Source organism: Mesoplodon bidens, assembly GCF_964165515.1.
Source record: "Mesoplodon bidens genome assembly, chromosome: 11".
Taxonomy (NCBI): domain Eukaryota; kingdom Metazoa; phylum Chordata; class Mammalia; order Artiodactyla; family Ziphiidae; genus Mesoplodon; species Mesoplodon bidens.
The window spans coordinates 76,824,943-76,842,315 of NC_138167.1; the positions used below are offsets into that span (position 1 = coordinate 76,824,943).

Below are 17,373 nucleotides of genomic sequence, written 5' to 3' on the forward strand. Positions count from 1 at the left end.
ATTAACTATGGTATTTGATTCTGTGATCAATCTTAAGTTAATCAAAGTTAAATGCAACTTCGTTTTTTATTAGTTGATAATCCATTTGCATTTTCAACCAGACACATAATTGTGAATTTTCTAGAAATAGCCCTGGAAATACAACTAGAACTGTCTTACTTCTTTTTCCCTGCTTTCAAAACACGATCAACTTTAGAACCTCCCCCGTTAGCAATTTCTAGAGAACTTTTAGTCCTTGGAACGCAAACAGTAACAAGTGTGTATCTTCAGAACTGGGTATTTCCCTATTTGGAAAATGTTTGCATTTTTTATTATTTAAATACTGATTCTTCAAGTCAATGTCTCCTATTTCCAACAACAGAGTGAAAATAATTAAAGGAAAGCTTTCTCAATAAGCAAGAGGGGAAGTTTCAAAGGAAATTAAAGTTGAGTACAATGTCCCGACTGTATTCCCAGAAATCTATAAAGAAACTCAAGCTTATGTAGCACCAATAAAGGTAGTACATATTTACCAATGATGAATGACCAGAGCTCTTTGCTCTAGAAGTGATGACCCCAGTTAAATCTCATTATTATGCCTTCTCCTTCAGAGATGGTGGGAAGCAAGTTGCTTGCATCCATGACAAAATGTGAGACTCAGCTAATTGGCATGGTTTTGATGATGCCAAAATTCTGCCCCAAACCCTTATAACTAGCAAGTTTGCCCTGAAGATTATTGAATTACTCCACTGACCATGCATTATTTAAAGGGAAGTGCTACTATTATAGAAGCCAGCTGTTTAATCATTGGAATTCTGTCTGTTGGCCAACTTTCAAGATACAGCCGTACAACTTTCAAGATACTGTGATGACACTTTATGTCTACTCATAGAGAACTCAAGTCCTAGGTTAGGTGGCAGCCAACTTGTCTGCTAAGCAATCTTTGGTTTGCATGCTCTGGAGCAAACCTACTGAAAAACAAATATATAAATTTCCAATGTCAAGACTTTGTCAGCAAGGAAAATTCTGTGAAATTCTACACATGCCTGTTCACCCTAACAGTTGAGTGAGTATATGGACACTTCATAATTGATATGACAGAACTCTGGGACTGGGACTATACCTAGTTGTAGAAAGGACTATCCCAGTCACCTGTTTTTGTCATAGAATTGAGTACAAAAAAATGTTTTGAGAATCTTGGGGAACTCAAGTGATAAACAGAAAACAAAGTTTAACCTTCTAAGTTAGAAAATATTTGGTTTTCTTTCTTGAAGACAGTGTAAAAGTGGTTTCCAACCATAGTGAATATTTGGTTGGCCTAGGTGAGTTTTCTCCTCCATTTCTTTACTTATTGCAGAATATTTAGAATAGAAAGGACCATAGCAGTCAGACACTGTGTTCAATACAGGAATATGCTCTTAGGATCTCTGACAGGTGTTCATATAGCCTTTACTTAACTGCTTCCAGCAATGGGAAGTTCATTACATTTAAAAGAAGTCAGTCCCATTTTTAACACTCTTAAGTTCAAATGGTTAGAAATTTTTTCTTATATTAATCCAACATTTGTTTCTCTTTCACCTACCAACTCTGATTCTGCCCACTGGAGCATAATTACCTAGTGCTTAATGAGGAGTTTTCAAAGGCAAGGATGGAACAGTTCACTCCATCTCATTTAAAAATTACTCATAATGACAATAGCTGCAATTCTGAGGTCATTAAAAATCCCTATTTTTCTCAAAATTGATACTGTAGCAAATTATTTTACTGTTTTCCTGGTAAACCACATTGCATCATGCTCCTAGTTTTAGCCCATAGTAACAAATATCTTTATTTTGGTTCTGGAAAAATAAGAAATATGAGGCATTTGAAGATAAAGGGAAAAACTTTGACCTTCAACTCTGGCCTCTCAATTGGTGAGAAATGATTTTTTTGTTGTTAAATATCTTTATGTAGAACCAGAAGTCAAGTCTATAAGACACTTCAAAGGATCAATTAAACTTTAAAAGGCAAGGTAAATACTTGTTATGTTCATATATTTTCAATGAAGTACAATCAGTCCATTGTAGACATCATGAATAGACAAAGAAAAACATCTTTCTAGGATTGTGGTGGCTAGAAATAACTGGTAGTTACATTTTTGGCAAAATCCAAGTCTGTAATATTTTGACAACATTAAAAAAAACAAATATAGACATAAGGTAAACTTTCTTTTTAGAGCATTATGGAAGAGTCCTAAATTTCTCTGTTCCTAAAGTCATTGATCTATGGACTAAAAAAGCACAGCTATTTTATAGGCTGAACCATGGCAAACTCTGAGCTCATCTAAGAGGTGACAAAGCAGATGCCTGGTGTGTGCTATTATTGTTTGCTGTGCTGATGATTACTTTCTATCTCTCAAGAGGAAATAGTCCTGTGGTGAGTTTCGTGGCTGTTGACAGTCACCAAGAAGGGAATATGTATACATACAATGTTTGATGCTGTTCTGAGATGAAGGTTAGTGTCTTTCTCCAGTGGCAAGCAAGAAGCTCCAGAACCTATGGAGTCTCAGAAGGAAGATTACTTTAGACATGCTTGAAACAGAGGTGCTAAATAGGTCCTGGAATCACAGAGCCTATCCCTCTCCATCTTCAACCCATAAGGATGAAATTAGTTGTTTCTAAGTTAGCCGAGTGTGAAGGTTTCTGGAACCACTCCTGCCACATTACCTCCAAACATCAAGTTACTATTCCAAATTCAACAAATGAATCACAATCATGTCCCATTAAGAAATGTATCATTTTGGCAAAGAGCAATCATTACCTGCGGTGGATGACAGGGACGCTTACCTCAAAGTAGGCTGAGTCACCTTCCCCTCTCTCCCCACCCCAAGAGAAAACCAAAGTGTATCAGCCACTCTCCACTGGCTGACCCCTTCAGCCTCTTGAAATAGCCACTTAGCAAAAAGTATGCAGAAGTCCTTTGTGGATTACAAAGAACCATGTAAGCCTATTTGTGTCTTTATTCTAATTTATAGTTCCAGGAAAAGATTATAAAAACAAAAAAAACAAAAAATATTGTTTACATTGCCCAAGGGACCAGATAAGTCCTGGCTTGCCAGGGCCCAGCTGGCGAGCAGAAGCAGAGAGTCTTCTGCACTGGTTGATCCTCCAATGGCAAGTGAAAACACCACTGAGGCTCCAACTGGGACCAGCTGCCCAGTCCCTTCCAAATCCCTCAACCATGAGGAACCCACAGGGTTCGCCCTGAATGAAAGCAGCACACCCCACCCAAAGAGACCACAATTGAACCCTTGCTAAGTTTCTACCCCTAGCTGCCCTAAGAATGACAATAAACCTGCCTTACAGGGAGGAAGCATCCCCAGGTTCCTGTGCCAAGCATCAGGAAAACATTTGGATTCTTAGAGGATGCCATGAACAGCTGGCCCCTCGAGCCGCAAGGCAGCCAAACTAGTTTGGTAGCAGGCCATGACCATGGGTCTGATCTCCCCCAACTAGAGAGTTCAAAATATACATGGAGATTTTGACTTTCAAAACTTCATCCTAAAGTACAGTATCATTATTATGTGAACGTAAGACTTTTTATTTAACCTATAATGCTGTCTTCTGTGTCAGGAATTTAAATTGAACATATGTCACATTGATTAATTGGATCCTTCTGGCTCAATAGTTCACAAATTTTCTTCCATGAAGCTTGGACATCAGTGGAGAAGACTCAGGCCCTCCACCTCCCAAGGGAGGTAAGGGAGACAGAGAAAGCCAAGATCCAGTCCCCTGCCCTTGCCCAAGCCACAGCAGTTTCACTTTTGTCTGTTTTATATACGGGTATATAAGCAAGATTTGGTGTAACAAAAGTTCTACTATGACCAAAAGTTTACAAAGAATTCAAGTACATTTTAAGTTCCATGTAAACTTGTTTTGCCTCCTTTTTACTTCTAGAGCCAAGAAAAGTGTGTCCAAATCAAAACAAAACAAAATAGAATCACACTAAAACCTACTTGCCAAGTAAAGAGGCCTAATTGATTTGAAAATATCAAAAGAAATTTGATTCCTGGTGTTCCCTCTGGGCAATCAGAATGAAAAATGGACATTTAGTTCATTCTGTCTCAGTCTAGTGGTTATTCTATAAGAAAACAGAAATGATGGTTCTGGTCTCTCTAGGGTGATAGGAGAAGGAGCCCTATCACATTGGTATTGTCATCAGTTCCAAGTTCCAAAGCTTCTGGATGCAGTCAATAGAGAGCCTGTCTCTTCACAGACCCTATATGATCCTGGAAAGCGATGTTCTGAGGAAACAAACCAACATTTATTTAGGACCTACTAGGTGTCAGGTGATACGCTAAGTACTTTTCATACAGTATGTCATATAATCCTCAAGCAATCAGTACAAGGAAAATCTTATTAACCCCACTTTACAAATGGGTAAACTGAGGCCAGGGAAGCTTAAATGACTTGTCCAGAGTCATACAACAGGTCTCCCAGGCTCTATGAGGTACTTGGGCTTAGCCAGGAGTAGACCTGAGTTTGAATCCTGGCTCCACCACTTACTGCATGAATGACCCTGAGTAAGTCATTCCCAACTCTGAGTTTCGGTTTCCAAGTCTCGGTTTCCACATCAGTTAAGTGAGGAGAACTTTCCAGACTTAAAACCTCTTTAATTCTCAGTCTGATGTTATAACAGAAGCAGTTAAGCCAAAGAGCAAACATCTGAGCCATCCTGCAAACAAAAACCATGCAGATTTGCTAACAAGATTAAGAAAACATAAAACATGCTCTTTTAATTAATATTCCTAGCAGCCTCCCAATAAAGTCAACATATAAGGAAAGATGAGGATTGGGTCTAGACAAGATCCTTGACTACAGGTGGCTAAGAACTTGAGGAGAATTAACACAAATAAATGCACAATGAGTGAGGTATTGCCAGCGAGTGTGGCACCAACTCCAGGAGACATTCTGGAGTCCAGAAAGATCTAGGGGGTCAGGAATTGTTGGAGGAGCTTCAAGAAGAGGTTGACTCACAGAAGTGTGGGTTGACGAGGTGTGGGGAGAGGAGAGTCTTCAGGGGCTGGGTGGGACTGTGAAGATAGCCTATTATCCCACTCTAAAGCCCGGCCTCTCTGCGTTTGATTGGAACAGACAAGCCCACGGGGTATGGCTCGAGCAGTCGGAGGGCGCCTCAGACAGGAATCGTGGATGAATGCTGCTTCCGGAGCTGTGATCTGAGGAGGCTGGAGATGTACTGCGCGCCTCTCAAGCCTGCCAAGTCAGCCCGCTCTGTACGTGCCCAGCGCCACACCGACATGCCCAAGGCTCAGAAGGTAAGCCAACCTGGGGGGGGATGGGGGTTGGCCACCCCTGTGAGATCTGTATCCTGTCCATGTGGGTGAGCCAAACAGTAACTAGGTCCCGTAGTCTCCTGGCTCACAGGTCAAAAAAGCTCCCTTCTCACCTGAGAGGTCCATCCCTTACATCACTCCACTTTGTAAACTCTCCCTTCCACTGCTCTGGACCATCTGATCACCAGAAGACGGTGGAGAAGAATGATTAAACTTGGGCTTTGGTATCAGACAAAACTGACATCCTAGGTTCGCCAATCACCAGCGGAGAGCCCTTGGCGAAATAATGTAACCTCTCAAGCCCTAGTTTCATCAGTCAAGTTGGGGTAACGGTACTATCTACCTCATCAGGTCGTTTGTGTGCATGCAATGCTTTTCACATGCCTGCACAAAGTAACTGTTGGACAAGTGTTAACTTCTGTCATAACTGCATGAATAAAGTATGTGACCTTTCAAGTCCTGGTATTCTGCAAAGGTGCAAAGAAAAAAAAACAACACTCTAAAATGGGAACTAATAGAAATTCACATCCAGTGGCAAACATAAAAGAAAATAAAAACAAAATAGAAAGAATATAAAAACAAATAAAAACTTCTGTTTGGCTCTAAGAACACCAAAAAATTTCTAATGATCAAAATCTGCAGGTGTCTCTTACTAAGAGCTAGACTTTAAACAAGCCTTAGAGGTACTATCTGTGCCACCAAAAGTACGTAAATCATCTGATGCACACTGATAACTTAATACATTTTTGTTGAATGAGTGAATGAACAAGTGAACAAATGAATATGTGACTACATTTTAGTGATTAAGTAGAAAGGATGAGAACTAAAGAGAAGGTGAAGAAAATGAGGAAGGATGAATAAGGAAAGTAAAAAACTCTCAGGTCTCCTTGGGGACTCTGTTGACAAAAAAAGAAAACAACAACTTGAGGTTTTAATCTTTGGAGTCAAAACTAGCATCGTGCAGAAGGCACAAGATGAGAGACCAAGAAGTACATAATAACACCTTTGCTGCTTCCTGGTCCTAATTTGCAGCTGAGGCTGGAACAGGGGGCTTAGCAGAGATGTGACCCCAGGGAGCCACCTTGAGTGATGGAAAGGGACTAGGCACAACCTGGTTCACAGAGAACACAGTAGCCAGAGGATGAGTCAGGGAGCAAGCACCACAGAAATAACTTCTGGGTGAATGTGGCTGGAAGGTGTGCTTGAGGGGGTGAAGGCAGGTTAATTCTTTCTCTTTCCAGGTGACACAGTGCCTCTCAATTTCTAGTTGGGGAGGGGGTGGGTGGTGTCAGAGATGAGTCCCAAAGTTCTGGAATATCAGGTCTAGTGACTGAGGTCCAGACACCTCTCCAGCACCAATGATGTCTTCTGCATCTATGGAGCCCAGGCATCCTGGGCTGACTCAAAGGCTCTGTCTCCCAGGACACCAAGGGAACCACCTGTTCTCAATGCAATTATTTTTGTGATGTTTACAGTATCAGCCCCCATCCACCAACAAGAAAACGAAGTCTCAGAGGAGAAGGAAAGGTGGGCCAAAGAAACATCCAGGAGGGGAACAGAAGGAGGGGACGGAAGCAAGTCAGCAAGCAGATGAAAGGCAAGAAGAAAGAGCAGATGAGGGAGACTGGAGCTAGAAACTGAACACAGGCCAGAAAGGAAAACGGAGGAGAGCAGGACTAAGACAGAGGCAAGGAGGATGAGAGAGAAGCAGACAGCGAGAAAAAAGTGGGAGATGCTGTAGAGGAAGTGAAGAAAAGTAGGCCCGCTGGAGCTAGAGAAATCATGTGACAGAAGGAGGAGAAACGGAGAAATGTGGAGAAGCTAATAAACGTGGAGAAATGGAAAAGGAAAATGTCATGCCCAAGAAAGTCCAAAGAAAGACAGTGGCAAGAATGAAAAAAGAACAAAAATTATGCAAGAGGCAAAGAAAACAATTCCCCTCCCCACCAAAAAAACAAGTAAAATAACTAAAATAAAAATCAAGGCTTTTATATGCATTTTAAACTTTTGTGTGAATTTTACAAGAATTTCCATGTCAATATATATCCAGAGTTAAATATTAGCCCCAAATTCTCAGCAAGACTGAATTGTGTCATAAAAGTTCCCAGATTTCCTTTCCTACAGTGTCATTGGAGGCTGTATTTCTTAGTCAAGCTGGGGCCAAAGGGCACCCAGTATTTGCCTAAAGGCCCATGAGGCCTGAGAGCTTACCTATGAGAGGAGGTCACTGAACTCTTTTGTGTGCACTTTGGAATCAGACATAAAAGATGTATTAGTGTGATAGGGCTGCCATAATAAAAGTGCCACAGACATTTTCACACATTTCTGGAGGCTGGAAGTCTAAGATCAAGGTGTTGGCAGGGTCATTTCCTCCAGGGACCTGGGAGGGAAGGATCTGTTTCAAGTCTCTTTCCTTGGTTTGGAATTGGCCTTCTTTTCCCTGTGTTTGCACATCATCTTCCCTCTATACAAATCTCTGTACCCAGATTTCCTCTTCTCATAAGGACACCAGTTATATTGGAGTAGGACCCATCATAATGACCTTATTTTCACTTAAATATCTGTGTAAAGACCCTATCTCCAAATACAATCACATTCTGAGGTACTAGGGGTTAGGACTCCAACATATGAATTTGGTGGGGGACACAATTCAGCCCCAAACCAAAGACTTATGATGTTTGACTACTGCCTTGTGATTCCATCACCTATAAAATTCTCTCCCTCCCTCCCTCCCTCTCCCTCTCTCTCTCTCTCTTCTGTCATGCACGCACGCACACACACACACACACACACACACACACAAATCTAGATTTTTAGACCTGAAGTCCTGTGAGTTTCTGCTCCATAGAAATACTAGGGCCATGTTACGTTAGAGCTGCAAATCATTTGCTGCAATCCCTTCATTTTGAAGATAAGGATGCTGAGATCCAGAAATGGGTTAAGACGGGCTTGGGTTCTAAGCCACCCTCCTCTGGCCAACAGAGAACAGCACACAATCAACAGGGACTAAGAAAGAATTCCAAAAGGAAAAGATAGGGCAGAAATGGCCACATGAAGTCTGCCACTAATTTAATATTTTCCATCAGAAGGAAGGGGGTGAAAGAGAGTAAGAGCAGTAGATTTTCCTGAGGGTAAAGAAAAGTCAAGTAAAATCACAGAATTTGAGTCTTAAGAGATTTTCTCCTTCACCTTCCTTGATTTAAACAGTAGGGTTAGGGCCTTCATAAATAAAAAAGCAAAAAGCCTCAAGATCATTCAAATTGTGAATTATAAGAGGTGAGAGAGGGTGCAAGAGAGAAGTGCTCAGCCAAGCAAATGATGACACTTGGGGTAAGAGGATGACAATCAAGAAGTGAAGCATTTCATCGAAGTAGCCTACTTTGAAGATGTCATGGTATAAAGGAGCATTCATTCTACCTGTCCTTCATGCCCCAGCCATGCTTTCTACTTCAGGATCATCCTTACTCCATGGGTCACTGAAAACCCAGGATATATAATATATGGATATGCCCAAGGCTCAAGCCAGGAAGGAGGAAAAGGTCTGATCACAAGCATGTCAAAGCACCACATAGGAGCCAAGACGCTGCTGTTACGGTTGCAAAGTAGGTCCTGGCTTATTAGAACAGAAAAAAGCCAGGCTGCTGCCTGAGCCCATCTGGCCAGCCACCTTATTCAGGAGATGCCCAGTTCTCCTGCTGATACATACATGCTTTGGAACCAGCCTCAGGCATAAGCCAATACCTACTGTTTCTACCACCTGAGAGTAACCCTGCAAACAGCGATGGCTTTTCAAGGGACCACAGTTTGGTAGAAGAATTAACAGTTCATGTCCTATGGAAAGATTTCTTAGAAGATTATCCCTTCCCTTTTTCCTTGATGACTGAATCAATGTCAGTTATAACACAGGGCTTTGGATAAACTATAGTTATACCCAATGATGAACTTCATTCAAGAAAATGTAAGGCAAAGACTTTAAAAGAAAAAAAAGGAATAGAACTTTCTAGTTAAAGAATGCTTAACTACCAGACTATTAGTTAAAACCCACTTCTTTTTGCAGTGGGTTTTATCAACTCTAAAGCAGTCATATTGAATGCCTACATGTGATTTCTCAATAATATGAATTAAGTAAACAGGAAGAATCTATTGTTGTCTTTCCATCTTACATCTTCTAGAATCAGTACTAAGCACCTAGTGATACATGGCATATAATGATGGATGAAAGGATGGATGAAAGTGAGTGATATAGGGAGGGGAATAGTATTAGAGACATAGAGCATAAAAGTAAGTAGCACTGCTGAGATGAAATAATTCTTTTTGCCCTTGCATAAGACAGTGAGGAAAGTGCAGCGTAAAAAAGGGAAGGCAGAGGAATTGTGTTTGCACAAGTCTTGCATATTTGGAATTTCCTACTCTAGCCAAAATTGAAATCATTCAAGAACCTACTGCTAAAGGTGGCAACTGGTTGAGTACTTTATAGTGAATGTTATGTTCCTATCCATCCCCTCAATGCTTTCTTGAAGTGGGCAGAGTATTAATCACCATTTAAAAGTCCACTGTTTCAAATGTTTCTTTTAGGGCAAATTGATGATTGTGTGTAAAACTAACAGGAATATGTAAGGAATCATGATCCTTAAATTGTTGAAAATATTTTTATTTAGTACCTATGATGTGCAAACCTCTGTACAAGGCAGGAAGGAGAATTATAAAGATTGGAGAGACAATAAAACATAGTGGTTAAGAGTACAGAATCTAGAATCAGACTGCCTGGGTTCAAATTCTGGCTATTTCACTCAATAGCTGGATGGCCTTGGGAAAATCATGTAATTTACCTGTGCCTCAGTTTCCTCATCTGCCAAATGGGAGTAATAATTGAATCTACCTCATAGCGTTGTGAGGATTTATTGAGATTGTGTGTGTGTGTGTGCGTACAAATATATATTATAATGTTTAAAATGGTGCCTGGCACATAGTAAGCACTATTAAATTTTTAGTTGATATTATTTTACTTAGTTCTTAAAATTAGAGCCCTCTGAAAAAGAAATAGGTCTCCTCAAGTAGGAGCGAGGCTCCTATTAACAAAAACTTCAAGCTCAAGCTTTACCAACACTTTCTAGTGACATGGTAATGTGTTTCGAGCATATGATAGGAAAAGAGAACTCGATGACCTAAGAATCCTTCCAACCCAGAGAACCCCAGTTCTATGAATTATTCCAACTTCAGTGGAAGCTGGCTGTACCACGTGAAGAACCGTTAACTTTTATTTTGAGGTCATGGAATGAACTTTCAGAAAACCACCATTTTTCTCAACCAGTTAAAATCAAATGTAATATGTGTTTTCATTTCATGGTGCCTGAGGAAAATTTAATTGTAGCATGAACTCCAGCTCTTACTAGTTTAAAGTAAAATTGCCAAAATAAATAAAAATTTGGGATATTTCCGGGCTCACACAGCTTCCGGGACATTTCAGTTTCTAGGGCTGCCGATCCCGGTGCCTCTCACAAACATTTGATCTTCTTTCAAACATCTCTTGAAAACAAACAAAACCTCATATAGCTTGTAATGTGCGTGCTGTTAGGATGCAAGCGTGGAAAAGAAATGAGCTCCCGAAGAGCCCCTCCCCTACTCTCTCCTCCATCTCCTGTCTCCCTCCCACTGATCACCAACAGGAAACAATGTTTTCTTAAGTAATAAACTTTGCAATTTCTCAAGTCCACTTGCATCCAGGGGGGAGGATGAGGTCTATTGTCTTTGCTTGCCTATGTGAAGGGAATAGGGCTTTTGGCAATATTTACTAGAAAACAGCGAGCTGATTTATAATCCAAGGGCAAAGTTGATAGTCTGGAGTTAAAGTGGAAGCCTTTGGTAGCAAGGAAAAGGTAAATCATTTTAGAGGAAGCAGAAGGCCGTTTATGAGGTTTGAAATATCCACTATAGAATTCCTCAGTGATTAAAAGCCTAGCTACTGAATCCTTTGAAAATCAGTGACAATATATATTGACCTAGGCAAGATAAGTTCACTTTTAAAGAAGGAACAGGCACGGTTAGCCAAGGTTCTTCAGTGGCCACTAAACTTCCAGACCTGCAAGGTCAAAATCAGCTTCTCTATCCTCAGAGGCCTAACTGAAATCTGAGTACCTTTCCCTGATACCCATCTATTTGGGACTCTTTCTTTAATGGGACTCCTTTAACAGCCTTAGTGCTACTCATTTTTACCTAGCAACCACAAGAGATGGTTTAGAAATATATACTCACATTTAAACTCAAGTAGAGAGAAATGGAAATTGAGAACAGCAGGGAAATTATGAGAGATGCGGGACAACGGGTCTATGAGTCCATGTCTGGTACTTCTAGAGAGCAGAAACTTCTCACCGCACTAGGAACTCAGTCATAGCTCAATGGGCCATTGCTAGATAAGTAACAAGAGCTAGAAAACATTTTCCAAAATTTCCATCTATACTTTATTCACTAATGTTGTTACAGTTTTAAGACCCATTGGTCAGAAAACTAAAACTTTTGAAAAAGCAGAGGTTTGATAGAAATAAGAATGCTAAAAGTCCATCCAACTAATTTTAATTCTAAATACCCTTGGTGGTAATTTACAATCTGTAGTTAACTACAGCAAATAGTTTTGAAGGGAAGGAGATTATTTTCTCTTCTTTGCTTTTTCTCTGTGCATGCGTGTGTGTGTGTGTGTGTGTGTGTGCGTGCATGCTGGGATTCACGTGCCAAAATTCTGTGTAAAATATATAAACATTCACGTGGAGCTTTCTGTCTGGACAGCTCCAAGAGGTCATGTAATCAAAGACCAACCAGCTCCGCCATCCATGAAAATATGATGCGCTATTTTCACAGCTGTAGGTAACAATTATGGAAAGACAAAAATTCTAAATGATTACAAGTAAGACCATGGCAGGTTGAGGGTTGGGTAAAGATTCCTAATCAGTTGACGATTGCAGACTTGGGAACATGTGATATTTATGTCATGGTATGAGTGTGGCAAGCTTGAATCATTCATGAGGCATTGGAGGACTAGAAAAAATGAAAAGTATAAAGGAACCAATAAATATATAGCATTATTTTGTCAGTATTGGTTGACCAAGGCCACGATTGGATGGCTCTGGTTTGTCTCTGTCAATAATGATATTTGTTTCCTTCTTCAAAAAACGCTTGTATGGAAGTAAAAGTACTTTTGGCACAATGCAATGATTCTGATTTTTTTAAAACTGTATACACGCATGAATCTTTCTTGCACCATTTTCTGTCTTGGAAAAGCACTGGCTGGCATCATGCATGTTTACTCTTATATGCTGAAGGCTCCCATCAACCTCAGACAGATGCAAATCACTTTAACTTGTCATTGTGTTATTTTGTTCATCCTAAAAGTTCAGAAGAGCCTTCCAAACTTGCAAAATTTCTCTCAATTCAGTGAGGAGGAAAATTCAGAACACAGTATTTGAATGTTCTGCCCAGATTTGTCACACACACAAAGAATGAGTGGAAGAGGGCAACACCCTTTCCTACTAATCCTCTGAACTCATCACTATTGCGTTGAAATGACACTAAAAGGTAACAACCCTGAGCCTTCCATCTCCCCAGAATATTATAATATAAATTACCACATACATGAGTTTAAGTACTCCAGCATATGTTGTATGTCAGATGAAACAATGCCATTTTGGAGGCTTAAGAGAAAAAGAATAATCAAATCCAGTTTTTAGGTAAAAATGTGCTGAATCTTTAGTACATATCAGTGAAATTGCTAGAATCTGGTGTTCCACTTTTTTAAATACCACAACATTTGAACCTTTCAGCAATTCCAAAATCAACTCCCCCTGGGAAAGATACTGCGCTTAAAGTTTTTTTTCTTAATTTAAAAATGTAAAACAAACACAAACAGCTAACTAAACAGGCTGCCCATATAATCAACAGTCTAAGCAGCCCTGAAGTATTTTACAACATCCTTCAAGACTATTAAAGGCAACATAAATAACTATTGCCAGCAAGGGAAAATACCCTTCAGATTTTTTTTCCCTTTCCTTTTTTTTTTTTTGGTTTAATTTTTTTTTTCTTTTTTTTTTGGCTGCATTGGGTCTTTGTTGCTGCGGGCAGGCTTTCTCTAGTTGTGGTGATAGGGAGCTACTCTTCGTTGCGGTGTGCGGGCTTCTCATTGCGGTGGCTTCTCTTGTTGCGGAGCATGGGCACTAGGTGTGTGGGCTTCTGTAGTTGTGGCACGTGGGCTCAGTAGTTGTAGTTCGCGGGTTCTAGAGTGCAGGCTCGGTAGCTGTGGTGCATGGGCTTAGTTTCTCTGCGGCATGTGGGATCTTCCCGGACCAGGGCTCAAACCCATGTCCCCTGCATTGGCAGGCAGATTCTTAACCACTGCACCACCAGGGAAGTCCCTCCCTTTCGTTTTTTTTTTTTTTCTTTTTCAGGCTTTTAAACCATTTTGGTAGTGATTTCTTACATCATAGATAGAAATACTTGAAACAGAGTCAGGTGGTGTCCTTTGAAAAGTAAGAAAGTTGCCAAGACAGGATAATCTGTGAATAATTATGGGATAAATACAGTCCCTAAACCTGGGGATTCCTAGGGATGTACCAGTCACTAGAAAAAAGAGCTATACATCTGCTATCCCAGCACTCAAGGGAGCCCTGGGCACCCAGTAAATAACTACTCTTTCACCAGCCAGAGAAAGGGCAGCACCCAAGCATGGGGTGTGCTTTGACAACAGTAACTATTTTTTAAAAGGCAATAATAAGAGCTGTTATTTATTAGGCATATGCTCTGTGGTAAGCACTATCACGAATCACCTCATTTAATCTTCAGTGTTAGCCTGTAGGGTAAATGCTATAATTACCCGCATTGCACAGATTAGAAAACTTGGGCTAAGGGCAGCTAAATGTCTTGCCAAGATCTTGCCCTAACAAGTGGTCAGACCAGAATCCAAACTCAAGACAGACTCTACCGTGTTAATCATGCATTGTGCTCTCTCTTCTGCATTTCTTCACTGATATTTACTGTACTGCAGCCCACCAGTTGTAAGTTCTGAGACCGGAGGGGGCTCTGTGCACAGCAGGAAGCAGGAAGCCATACACGGCTTGCTATGACCTGAACTCTATTCCACCACTCCTGTGGGAAATTTAAATCAATTTAACAAGCATTTCCTGGTTTGCCACTTTGCTCAAAGCAACATGCATCCAGGGAGGAGACAGAGGTGCAGGAACAATGCTACCTGACCTCAAGGAGTTTACTTTTTAGTGGGGAAGTGAACACTTACATAATTTATCCCACAGCACATCAATGCTCTAGCAAAGGTAGACCCAGAGTGTATTCTGACAGCACAGAAGTCAGAACAGACTGGGGTTGCCATCAAGCTCACAAAATAGATCTAAACCAAGGGCCCTTGAAACAGTAGGCTCTCTTGCATACAACTCTGCCAGGTAAATGTGTAAAGGTGATCACATGCAATCATAACATTAGGAGGTGGGTGCTCTTACCCCACCCTTTCATTTTACAAAACAGGAAACAGAAGGAGAGAAGAATGTAGTGATGGTCAAAGGTCACACAATTCTGTGCTGGGAGCTGGCATCCAAGCTAGGTATGTAAGCCCAGGACCTCCGAGAAACATAAATGAGACTGGGTTAAAGGAGCAAGGATTTCATTAGGGGAAATGCCTGTGTGAAAAGCAATAGGAGAGGATCAAGGAAGCCTGAACAAGCCATCAGAATGCAATGCAAGTCTGACCCCAATGAAGCAGAGGAAGAGAGACAGTTGGGTGGAAGCATCCTAGACTGCTGAACAGTCTAAGCAAAGTTCAGCAAAGCCACTGAGGAGCCCTTGAGCCAAAGCTGGCCAGTAAAAGAATCTTGTGTTTCCCAGAAATTGGGTCTGCCTTGGTTTCCCCACCATACTCTTCTTGAGATATGGGAGGGGCGTGCCAGACCCATCCACTATGGCCAGAGGAGACAATCATATTGGAAAAAAATGTGCATTCCCACTATAACCACATAAAAGATAGGATGAGGTCTTTCCAGAAAAAATAAGTAAATAAGAGGCTGAGCAGACCAACACTGTGCCCAGACTATACATCTCTCACTTTGTTAAAGAGGCAGTTACTCCACCAGGAGCATACATCTCTTGAAAAGTGCACTTTGTCCTTTGGTTTTAAAAGTCACATCCCAAAGCACTGAGTTGATTGCATGACACTCACTCTGCTTGGCTCCCAGAGATGAAAGACTGACCTCACTCTCCTGGAATTTGAACTTGTAATCCCCCAAAATAACAAGACATCAAAGTTGATGTTGAGACATCTAAATCATCCTCTACAATTTCATGTGTCTCCAGGCCAAGCCAGAAAAATATCTAGAGCACATCCTTTTCAACAGGTAAAGAGCTGACATCTGGGCCATCTCTTCAATCATCCACTGCTCTTTCTTTTTTCCATTTTGCCCTGTTAAGGAGAAGGTCAATGCTCAGTTAGAACTTTATGCTGTACAATAGGCTGCTAACATTCCATGATGGACGGTATTTGCCTAGCATTTTTTTTATAGGGTGCCAGTCTTTTCTTAGAGTTTATGTCATACAATACTTAACTTGTTTGCAGTGGGTGGAGATGGAAACAGAGTCTACTGAAAACATCACTGCTCCCTCCCTAAAATGTAAAGGGCCTATTATCATCCTTCTTTTAGATTCTGTCTCTTGGGCAAAATCTCATAAAGATAGGCAGGGAGAAAATAAGGGCTTATAACATCCACAGGGTTAGCTTTTGTTAAATGAATGCTGTGCTACTAGACCTCTATCACTAACCATAAAAACAGGACTCAGCTCACACTGTGATAAAGGAGGCCACCCCCCTAGAGTCTTGCCTTAGCCTCCAAACCAGCATCTACCACCATTTGGGATCATGGGCAGCTCGTGACATTATCAGTTATTGTTACTGGAAAGAGATTTGGATTTTGAGGCACCAGATATTGTCTTAACTCTTAGAGAGGCAGTATGGCAGAGTGGCTAACTGGTGAGCTCCAGAATCAGAAGGGACTGATACAAATTCCAACCGTGGTCATATCTTCACTGTAAGAAATTAGGAAAGTTGTTTAGCTTTTATAAGCTTCATATTCCATAAAGGTAAAATGGGCAAGGCACTAGTACCCATCTCCAAGAGAACTATGAAAATTAAATAAGAGAATGTATACAATTAGCACCTTATAATACAGTGTCCAGAACATACAAATGTTCAAGTGATAGAATTGTTATTCTTCTATTAAAATAATAAATTATTTTACTATTAGTTCTAGGTCTCTCGATTTGTTCCTATGTGACCTCAAGCAAGTCACTAAATCTTAGGGAGCCTCAGATTGTGAATGAGACAGATGCAAACAACATCATCTCACAAGGTTGTTGGGAGGGTTCACTGAGACTACTGTGTAAACTGTAAAGTGTGTGCAAATTTTAATCAGGATTACTAGTATTGCCATTGTCATTAGCTCTCAGCAATCTTAATCCAAAAGTTTGTGGATAGCTTTCCTTTGGAAAAAACCAAGAGCTAGGATGTGCTAAGAGATAACAGGGGAATATGAATGACCCCTGCAGGGCATTTTCCAGCTTCCTAAATACCTGTATACGGTACAAACTGTGTAATAAAGTATATCACAAATTAACCCCTATCAAACCTATTTCCTCGTGAGTTGGTTAACCCTTCCTTCAGAGGGTAAATTTCCTCAACCAACCCCAGTGAGCTAAAGGACCAGCATTTTTCTTGTAAATAATCTTACCTTCCCTGGTGTCAATAGGAAACAGTATTTACTCACTACTGTTTTCCTTTCAAAAATCTGTCTAGTTACATACTAGAAACAGTTTCAGCTGGTTTGTTTGTCTTGGACAAGCTGTTGAAGTGAAACGTTTTTGCTTGGCTGAATGTGGGACAGTTTCATAACCCCTTCAAGAAGTGCATTGAAGGTGGGTGCCAGCTCCGACGGCTGCTTCTAACATGCCTCCACTTGCCACCCATTGTCAGGTGGCCCGCGTCATTAAATTAAGACAATGAGCAAAGCAACGATGCAATT

At 40.7% G+C, this 17,373-nt stretch overlaps 1 protein-coding gene across 3 annotated transcripts in view; it reads left to right on the plus strand.

Moving 5' to 3' along the window:
* The window catches only part of IGF1 (insulin like growth factor 1), a 75,703-nt gene that overhangs the window by 49,243 nt on the left and 9,087 nt on the right, over positions 1–17,373 (plus strand). For 2 of the 3 annotated variants that reach the window (XM_081247851.1, XM_081247853.1), the window contains 2 exons: positions 5,112–5,293; positions 6,787–7,878. In XM_081247851.1, coding sequence (XP_081103977.1) covers positions 5,112–5,293; positions 6,787–6,945 — 341 coding nt within the window. In that variant the 3' untranslated portion in view covers positions 6,946–7,878. Of the gene's footprint in view, positions 1–5,111; positions 5,294–6,786; positions 7,879–17,373 lie in introns of those variants that run through there. The other variant, XM_081247852.1, reaches the window with a different exon arrangement.